At 38.3% G+C, this 10,218-nt stretch overlaps 2 protein-coding genes across 4 annotated transcripts in view; one reads left to right on the top strand and one right to left on the bottom strand.

Moving 5' to 3' along the window:
* Positions 1–5,347, top strand: part of LOC103383852 (mitochondrial calcium uniporter dominant negative subunit beta) — a 14,019-nt gene extending 8,672 nt beyond the window's left edge. For 2 of the 3 annotated variants that reach the window (XM_025058773.1, XM_017035289.2), the window contains 7 exons: positions 1,139–1,199; positions 1,719–1,886; positions 3,217–3,321; positions 3,435–3,595; positions 4,265–4,468; positions 4,549–4,665; positions 5,065–5,347. In XM_025058773.1, the coding sequence (XP_024914541.1) occupies positions 1,139–1,199; positions 1,719–1,886; positions 3,217–3,321; positions 3,435–3,595; positions 4,265–4,468; positions 4,549–4,665; positions 5,065–5,142 (894 nt within the window). In that variant the 3' untranslated portion in view covers positions 5,143–5,347. Of the gene's footprint in view, positions 1–1,135; positions 1,200–1,718; positions 1,887–3,216; positions 3,322–3,434; positions 3,596–4,264; positions 4,469–4,548; positions 4,666–5,064 lie in introns of all 3 variants that reach the window. The other variant, XM_008317164.3, reaches the window with a different exon arrangement.
* Positions 5,348–5,475: 128 nt separating this feature from the next.
* Positions 5,476–9,558, bottom strand: LOC103383854 (caspase-6). The gene is made up of 8 exons (XM_008317167.3): positions 9,423–9,558; positions 9,120–9,158; positions 8,454–8,496; positions 8,206–8,355; positions 8,038–8,114; positions 7,766–7,941; positions 7,523–7,673; positions 5,476–6,798 (listed from the first exon to the last, which is right to left on the bottom strand). Exons 1-8 carry the CDS (start codon positions 9,451–9,453, stop codon positions 6,563–6,565), a joined length of 903 nt encoding a protein of 300 aa, XP_008315389.1. The 5' UTR covers positions 9,454–9,558; the 3' UTR covers positions 5,476–6,562.
* Positions 9,559–10,218: the final 660 nt, after the last annotated feature.

The following is a 10,218-nucleotide window of genomic DNA, read 5'->3' as shown; positions in this document are numbered from 1 at the left end:
CTTTTAGAGAGGGAGGAAGAATAGCTGTATATACAGTAAGAGAAGGGAATACACAAGCCCTCTGCCATGATGAGTATATATAAAAAGAATTTATTTTATCTATTGCTGTAAAATACCTTGCGTTAATTTTATTTAAAAAATCAAATATAAGATTCACATATTGTATGCTATTTAATGACAACTACGTCCTCTGTGTACACAGGAAACATGAATTCGTTTGACATGAAGTGCACCCACAACCTTCCTGCCGGGGGAAGTTGTTCACCCTGTTTGTTCATAAAACTAAATAAATAAGTAGACCAGAAAAATTACAGTCTTTCCCCTAAAGCAGGAGATGTCAGCTGTTTAAATAAATCAATGAGCTCTTGGAGTTTAACTGCTTAACCATTATTTCTTTGCAGCCAAGGAGCGACTCTAATAGCTAAAACCGAAAAAGTGCACAGCCGGTAGATTTCTAAAATACACTGGCAGACTATGTTAAGTGAGCAGTTTTAGACAGAGTTTTTTTATTTTTTTGTCGCTGTGTCTCAAATCAGAATCTGTCTCCAAAAGCAGCTGTAGTCCTTGGGCTCGCTGTCTGAGGTGACTGCTGTCTTTGGAGAAAAGTCAACCATGGCAGAATGGTTGAAATTGTTTCTGTAGCAGAAGTGATTTATATGATGCATCGGCCTGTGCTGGGTTCATCAGAGTTCACGCAGCAGTGTCTTAGTCAGCTACTTTCACAGTCTGGATTATGTCAAACAATTGGCACAAGCCTAGTCAAGTGTAAGTGACACGTCTCCTGACAGCTTCAGTGGGCTGCGCCCAAAGGTTTGGGATGCTCAATCACCCCTCCGCTACAGGACAAGCACTACACAATTAATGACCCAATTAAATGCTGCACCGTGCAAGTTTCAAGGGCTCCAAGGGCCTTTCTGTAACCACTGCTAAATTCTCACACTGCTGGATATTAATAATCAGTGTTGAACAAAGTGCAGGGGCACAGAAAACACACAATGAAAGCAGTTAGTTCACTGTATCCTTTACTGTGTTGACATTAATCTACGTACAGTGAGTGTTGAAGTTTCTGCACCTCCTGATGATAACTTTATAACAGAATCTCTTTTCTCCTTTTGTCTTTTCTCCTGTGCTGCAGCAGAGGTGGCCTCCATATGGAAACTGCCCAGCGCTTTTCTACAGTACACACCTGCCCCCAAGTGGTAAAATACAATTACTACATATTACTTCTTATAAGTTTCCCAACCTTTTTTAAGCCACAGCATATATTTAATTATATTTATTTATTTATATTATATATTTAACATTTTAATAAAAATTTCACCGCACAAAACCAACATTAAATGTTCAAAGTATGTGTCATATAGTATGAGTTATCTAGTTTCCATATGTTCACAATGTACTAACTTAGTTTAGTTGAACACAATGCTGCTATACTCGCAGGAATAAAAGAAAGACGTACACAGAGAATTTCTTCAGCAGTTACGGTGTTTGTTTGTTTTTTAGTTTTTATCAAAGTATTAAATTATTCTGCCTTTCACCGTCAGACCAATTAAGTGAAACTGATTTATATTATTTGTAGTTTTCACCACTCTTGAAGATGCACCATGTATTATGTCTCCTCATCTAGTGGTTGGGAGTCCTTGTTGTTTGACAAATAGAAGGTAAACTTGCAGGGAAATCAAAATTTTTTGTTAAAGTGTTTCATTATTTTATTGCAGATGTTAACTTAAAGTACAAATATGACCGCTTGGTCCTGGAAGTACCGCTGCCATCCAGGAATGAAAAGTGCGTCTTCTTCCTCAGACCCATGTTGATGACTGTTGGAGACCTGCTCACAGACCTGCAGAAGGAGGACCCTGGAGTCTCTACCTCCGTTCTCACAAAGGGTATGACGCAGCAGTACATCTGCGCTATGCAGATACTGGACTGTCTACATTCTTAAAATGCAAACAGCACTTTTTTGTTTTTGAATACAGCTAGTGTTGGAGGTTGCAAGATAGAGACAAAAAGAAAAAGAAAGTCCACCTGTGGCAGAGAAACAGCATATACACCCGTGTACTGTATGCGACAGACAGCGGTCTGTACTGACCTTATTTGAGTGTGACAGCAGACGACCAGCTTGGACGTACACTCACATGGTAGAACACGACTGACTTGACGTCAGCCCTTGCAGTCCTGCAGCTGTTCTCCCTTTGATCACCATCTGAGAACATTTGGCAGCAAAGTATTTAATCAGACAAACAGCCATTTCCTCGCCACATTCATTTTACTGACAGCAGCTTCAAATTAAAAGTCAGTGTTTGGTCAACGTGCAAAATGAAAAACGCTTCGGAGAAACTGCAATTTGTTTTTGATTAAGTAAGAGTCGTGCAGGGCAGAAACCTGTCTGACATTATTTCTTACTTTTAAATTAGCAACAAATTGTATATATTATATATTATATATTATTGTAGTATATACCTTACTACAGCCTGTATAGGGCTGTGAGGGGCTGCAGCTTATACCTGCAGTCCATCACAGGGCTACATACAGAGACAAATAACCATTCACAGTCACGCTCGCACCTTTGGCCAACTGAGAGTGTTAATTTAGCCCAATGTGACATGTTTTTTGACTGTGAAAGGAAAGGCAGCCACAGAGAACACGGACACACACACAGGTAGAACATACAAAGTCAAGACAGAATGACCATCAGTTACTACTGAGGTTTAAATCACTGACCTTCTTACTGTAAGGCAAGAGCACTAACCACACTTCTGACATAAACCCAAAATAATGTCAACTTGTAACACTGCAGCATTAGCATTTCAAGGGAGGGTTGTGAAACCAAGTCCCCCGACTTGAAAAACGTGTTTCTTTTTCTGTGGAACGTTATTATTTGATAGCACCTGAGACAGTGAAGCACAATCTTCAGTGGTTTATGTTACATTGTAAAAAAGACTTGCATTTTAATACAATAAAATATGAATGTGCAGATGTCTCCCTATTTTTACTCTTTGCAGCGATAGGTGTCTTTGTAGGAGCTGGAGAATGACTGCTCCTGCCTGAGGTGTAATAGTATATGGAAGATGGATCCTCTTAGCATTACATTATAATCCTCTCATTCCCTGTGGTTTATTTGTGCAGTCTGTCTGCTAACCATTCTCGTTAGGTGTTAAATGAAATTTTATGACTGCAATAAAATTACTGAATAAAATATCTTTCTTGGCCTGACAGATGGAGAGCGTGTGGCCAGCACCACGCTCATCGATGCTCTGCTGGATAAGAACTTCAAGCTTGTCATCAATGACACTGCTTATGACATCCAACCACCTAAAAGAGGTACTAGCATGTCCCCCCGACCCCCACCCAGATTGTTTCGTCCATGCATGTTTCATCTCACATCAACTCTAATTCTATCTTTCTCATGCACCTTGTCTTGCCCTTTGATGAAGAGTGTGTGTCCAGTGAGCACATCATAGAGCTGGAGGACATGAAACATGTGGTGCACCTGCTGCACACGGCACTCCACATGCCTGAACATCACCTGCTGAAAGAGCGGGAGCTGCTGGAAAAACTGGACACCCTCAAACAGCAACTTTCACCACTAGAGAAGGTTGTTTAACTTCTCCCAAGATCAGTTTTACTCATGATTAAACATAATCCAAATTACCCTTGATTGTCAATAAATTATTTTTTGTTCAAATCATTGGACATTATTAAAATATATATGTAGCCGGTGTACTTATACACGCTGCAAGAAGCTACAGCAGCTTTCCCGCCTTTGTCCAAAAACAGCTCTCATAACCACACTAAGTCACAATAAACACGTAAGACATCCCCGAACAATGTTACTTTAACATTTACTAATCAATTTTGTATTAAAACTTAAACATAAAACGTTTTAATTCTGCCTCGACAACGTACCTCTCTCAATCAGGAACAGCACAAACTGACGAGGGGCTACCCACAACATATCCGCCGACTTTCAAAATAAAAGTCTGGATTTAAAACAAAAAACGGAAATACATAAAAAATAAAACCACAATTGTATCAATAATAACCCGAGTAAAAAGAAACTAGACCACCCCATGCGATGGATTTTGGTGAAATTAATAATAATAAAATAAGAATACCAGAATAAAGTGTTTTATTTTCTCACCTGTTACATATACATTATAGTGAGAAGGAGAGTGGTAGCATTTTAAATGTGTGCTTCAAACCAACTTTTTAACTTTTTGACTGCATGAGAGCAACAACAAAACAATGTTCTCTGTTCTAACAGATGAAGGCACAGCTTTCCCATACAGCAGAGTTCCAGACTTCCAACGTCGTCTGGACTGGTTTGGCCCTTTTATCAGTGCAGGGCGGTGCACTTGCCTGGCTCACATGGTGGGTCTATTCATGGGACGTAATGGAGCCTGTAACATACTTCATCACCTACGCTACCAGCATGGGAGCCTTTGCCTATTATGTCCTTACAAAACAAGTAAGTCTCAGAAACTCGCAGCTTATTTGAGCACTTTTTTTTTTTTTAAAAACAAAACAAAATTTTCCCTCTTCCACCAGGACTATGTCTATCCAGAAGCTAAAGATAGACAGTTCCTGCGCTACTTTTATAAGGGGGCCATCAAGAAAAACTTTAATGTGACACAATACAACCAACTGAAGGATGAACTGGCTCAGGTGGGTTGGGGTTTTTACATGGCATTCTCTCATAGCCATTGCTACACTGTGACACTTAACTAGTGTGTATATTCACAAATGCAAGTCAGAGGTTCATTATAAACATAATATAGTCCAACTGTTATTGTATGATCCAGCTGTCCATCACATGCCTTGACCAATCCAATTCACCCACCCTCTGTCTTTCCTTGCTATTCCCTCCTTCTGTTCTGTAATTTACCAAGTGTCTGGTTTTGTTAAGTTGGTTTATAACCTCTATCTCTAATGAATCATTTAGGTAAAACATACCAGGAAGTTTATTGCTCTCTGAAATCAAATCACATGAACTATTTCAATAACGTTTATGACTGAAGAGGCAATTACCTCACTGAACTGACATAAAACCTTCCTGTGTGTCAGGTGGAGGAAGACCTCAGACGTCTGAAATATCCAACCCAAATGCAGCTGCCACTTGAACAGATCCAGGCAAAGCCATGAAGAAGTCAAGCGGCCCAGATGTAGTTCTCACACTTCTAAACAAACGAGCAAAAAACAAGTAAAGTTCAACTTTATTTTGATAACAGCCCGTGTTTTTTTAAACCGCAAATCTGTGTCGTTCAGTGTTTTGTTTACAACCTTGATATCAACGCCAATCAAATCTAATTACACTGTGGACTGTTAAAATAAAAAAAATTCAGAGGACCATTGGCTGTTTGCATGAAGTTTGTTTGTACATCATAACACAAAAGAACAATGCTTTTTTTTTTAAGGTAATGACGTTTTTAAAAAATAAATCCAAAAGGAGAAAAAAAAAGGGAAAACACAAACTTCTTTGCCATTAAAAGGATCATTTATTTAAAAATAATGCTTTCAGAAACATTTCTATTTGTTTCACGTGGGATTTGGACAAACAGATCAGATGCAAGGATTCAAGTTTACAGCATGCTTCTCCCTGAGGTGGAAACCACGATGAGCTTTGTTACATTTCTGGCTGCAAAGACGAAATATTATACTTAGTCCCTGAAACTGCTACATAACAAACAACAGGACAAACATCAATTCCCTTTTTGATAGAGCCAGAGGTGTCAAACAGCAGGATCATGTCCCCTGAAATGCTTTTTCAGCTGGATGATACCATTTCAAGTGAGATGTCATGTTCATTGGAACATCTGGTTTTTGATGTAATGACTATTTTTTCTTCTCCTCAAACAATGCCCTTTCTCCACTGCTAATGTACTTTATTGGAAAACTGTAAGACATTGCATCAATTTGATGTACTGCTAACTGCTAACTAATGTAGTATAACTGGAGGTTACTGAATGACATGTGGGAGCAGCAGTTGGGTCTGGTTGTGCATTTGTACCGTACCATTACAACCCTATCACTAATAGAGGTTGATAAGTCTGACAAAGTCAAGTTGGAGTAAGAACATTATTAACACAGTCACATGAAACACACTTGTGGTGTCACCAGAGTTCACACTGGATCAAAAAGCAAGCTTCAAGAACAGAACATGTTGTGGAAGGTCACTCAGACTCATATGGACCATTAAAAAATTATTGATTGATAGTGCAAGATATTTGGCGTAGATGAAAACAGCAGAAATGAATGCAGCATTACATAGACACACACAAAAATATGATTCACATTTCAGTTCTTAAAAGGTAAGATGGTACAAATGGAATCACCCTGAAACTGGACAGTTGGGTCCGCATGTTTGATATTTACCTACGACACTAATGGAATGATTTAATTAAACTTATCGTGACCTATAATAGTGTGAAAACACAAGCTAAAATCACCTCGTAATGTAGTATTTACTAAAATTGCTCCATGATTGGAAATTACCTTTTCACTCATTTTGAATAGATCCTATTTGACTGGCAAAAGATATAAAACGAATTAGAATCTGAATCTGTTATTTTTTTGGTCGGAAGTATAACTTTTTGGTGAGCATCGAAGCAAAGCAAGGCACTTGTTTCTTTCCAATAGCGTTTCGGTCACTGGAGCTTCCCACGCTCCTCATGGACACCTTTCTGTTGACCAGTGTAAGCAACTCTGTAAATTCCAGGGAATCTCCGTACTGCTTTATCAGCTCACACAGGTCCTGGATATACCACGACCCATTGATGGTCTCCCGGTGGGAATAGTAACCTTAAACGACAATGGACAGAGGACGGGTCACGTACTGAGGTCACAGCCACACATCATCTACAATGACCTTAGCTCAAACCACAAATAATGGGTTTAAAAATAAAGGACCAAGCTATTCACAGGCAGAACAACTAATTAAAGGCTCTTCCTGTTGAAGATCTCTGTGCTTCTTTCTTTATTCCATATTAAAACCAATAGCTTAACATTATTTACCCATAAGTCAAATATGAAAAGGTTTTTAAGATGTGATGGAAGTGTTTGCATTTTTACTTAATTTATATTCTATTTATAATTTAATAAATGTAATATAAATGTAGTAAGAATACAAGAATTTATTATTTTTAACACTAAAAACAAAACCATTGTACTCTGTTTAATTAGGTCAATTACATGTTTCCTTTTTACTCTATAGCCAGTTTTCTTGGTGCACTGTAATACTATACAACATGACAAGGGTGTGGGAGATAGGAATGGCCTGCACTGAGATAACTACAAGAACACATGCAAATATGATACTTTCAGACAACTGTGGGGAAGTGGTGGCTTAGTGGTTAAGAAAGTGGGCTTGGGTACAGAAGGCTTCAGGTTTGAGTCAACCAGCTGCTAAGTTACTGCCCATTGTTCACTTTGATGATGGGTTAAAAAGGCAAAGGTCACATTTGGTTGTGTGTGCAGTGGTGTGTCACAATGACATTCAATTCTTATTCACTTTCAAATTTCTCACCTTGGGCAACAGAGTAACACATGATGAAATCAGCTCCGGCAGGAAGTGTGTAAAACGCACTAGCGTCCACCACAACCTCATTTGTCTTAATTTCACTGTCCACATCATCACAAGGAGTAACTGGATCATCGTGTTTGTCTCCACGGCAAGCCTGTGGACCAGCACAGCCACATTCAAAATTCTAAATTAAGCAAAAAAATTGAAAACATAATACATTGATTTTACTTGACACATTTTTATTACCTGTATTATAAAGATCTTTGGCTTTCCTACAAGGCTTTTGCACTTGTCTCCTTTGAACAGGGACATGATTTCCTGGATATCAATCTTGCCATTGTGGGTATAAACATGTTCGTTCTCGCCGTGGCTCAGGAAGATGAGCATGAAGCAGTCTGCATCTGAATGGTTAGCTGCAGCAGCTGGTGGGAATCAGGCACATGTTAAAACCTGACTTTTAACAATACCAGTTATGGAAATATAGGTGATGCTGTTCAACTTAATATATACGTGCCTACCATCGTCAATTACTTTTTTGACTTCTTCCTGCTTGTAGCTATGACATGACTTCACCTCAAAGCCCAGCGCAGCCAGTCTGATAGAGATAATTACGAGATGTTATGCCCTTAAACAAAATACACAGACGTGCACTGAAGTTCTAAAGACAAATGGCTGCAGTAAAATACCTAATCTCCAAGTTGTAGCAGTCAGCATTGGTGCCATGCCTGTCATTTAGTCCAAGTCGCCAGAAAAAACGCTCCTGGTTGAAAATAATTGCGAGGCCTCGGCGTTTGTTGGTCATTTTATACTCCTCTGCTACATCCAGAGCTAAGGAACTGATCAGCAAGTACAACACACACAACAAAGTTACATTATGTGACAACCTGTATACAGTAAATGACAATTCAGTGAAATAAAAAGAGAAATCCCTTACCTCCGAATAAAGGCATCAGTTTCTGTGAGGTTTTCTGTACATGCTTCAAAAAAAAAAAAAAAAAAAAGAAAAAAAATCTGTTTTGACATCCACTTAAAACCACAGAAAAAAGAATTATAATGTGACCGCACAAACGTGATGTCACAACCATCACTATTCAGCAGTGCAACTACAGGTGCATGAAATGCTTCCTGCTGCTAGTACGGAGGTCAAGCAGCCATTGTTCTATCAGATTAGAGTTGTCAATAGCTGAATGACAGGTGGAGAAAGATGGTAAAGAACACAAGCCAAAAAGCGTAGGAAGGTTAAACTTTATGTCAGAGCAACAGCTCAGAGAGAAACAGCAGCCACCGACCACACTTTAATGCTGTGGTCAGTGTTACATAAAAGATTCTTGTTTTTTATTTTTTTATAGAGATGTAACTTTTATTTCCAACATCACATGCACTAAACCCATGACAGAAAATAAAAAGGATAACATAATAAACTCGTGACACCAATTATTGGACATGGTTACTTATTAATCCAGTTTGGGTTTTTTTGTTTCAGTTTTGCTTTGTTGGAAATCTAGTAACCTAGATAGCCAAGTAAAAACTCTTCAAACCGACTTTAAAAAAAAAGATTTATAAAAAGGGGTTACAGTATAAGGTTAAGTTAAGAACTCACCCGCCCTGTCTGTCTCTGTCCTGCATTTGGCAGAACTTCCTAGATAAAACCAGACAAAAGTTCACTTTTAAAAACAATATTAATAAATTTGAAACAACACAACCTCACAATAGTTGTAAACACCCGGTAAAAAACAACAGATAGTTTCTGTAACCAATGAAAGATTAATTATGAGTAAAGGCGGTTAAGGAGGAGTATCAGCTTTGAGAACTCTGGCAAGTTAGACGTCTTTGTATTTACATTTACACGCATGCAAACTCTCAAGGTCCGATTTAACAGCTAACATAAATGGAGATTCTCTACCTTCGTGGCTGTCTTCTGTCGTCTTGGACATGTTGACCAAAGTGCTCTCTCAACGTAGACACCAATGGAAAAATAGTTTCCTCTCCAGCGCACCTCCACTGAGTTTCCACAAGCCCCTCCCATACGTTCCCCTTTGGCTAAAGAAGACATGTTGATAACACGATTGGCTATCGTGCCTGTCAGTCACAGACGGATATCACGACTTCCGTGTTTGCAACATAGCTACGGTGACTAAGACAACTGTCATGTAACGCGAGCGCTCTCTAGTAGTACGCGGGGAAAATTCACTTTTTAACATTTACATTTTCAATTGAATAGATCTGAAACATACCATGCGCAATTAATACAACATTTAAAAAAAATGTGTAGCTACTTGTGAGTTTATGAAATAGGAAGCTAATAGGGAAGGCCTATGCTGCTATATTCTAATGTTGGTCATCATGGTGGTACTCAGAGAGCTCAATGTTTTCTCAGGTAGCACTGAGTATAAAAAGTTTGAGAACCTCTAGACTAAACCAATTAATTTAAAGTGGATTCAGAGACTAAAACCTTATCCATCCTTATCAAGTCTCTTTTATTCACAATATTGTAGCATTTAAAGTGGATTCAGAGACTAAAACACCTTATCCAGACAAGTCTCTTTTATTCACAATATTGTAGTAATGACTTTGTATATTTCACAATTTAAAAAGTAATTTATAATATATTGCAATTAAATATAATACATACTTATAAGAGACATTTAAGTTTAAATTAATTGTACAGTTTTCAAAAACATAACCATGGGCTAAAACAT

The sequence above is a fragment of the Cynoglossus semilaevis genome, chromosome 9 (genome assembly GCF_000523025.1).
Source record: "Cynoglossus semilaevis isolate Cse_v1.0 chromosome 9, Cse_v1.0, whole genome shotgun sequence".
Classification (NCBI taxonomy): Eukaryota; Metazoa; Chordata; class Actinopteri; order Pleuronectiformes; family Cynoglossidae; genus Cynoglossus; species Cynoglossus semilaevis.
Note: the sequence above shows the minus strand (reverse complement) of the source record. Positions and strands in the feature narration are given on the sequence as shown.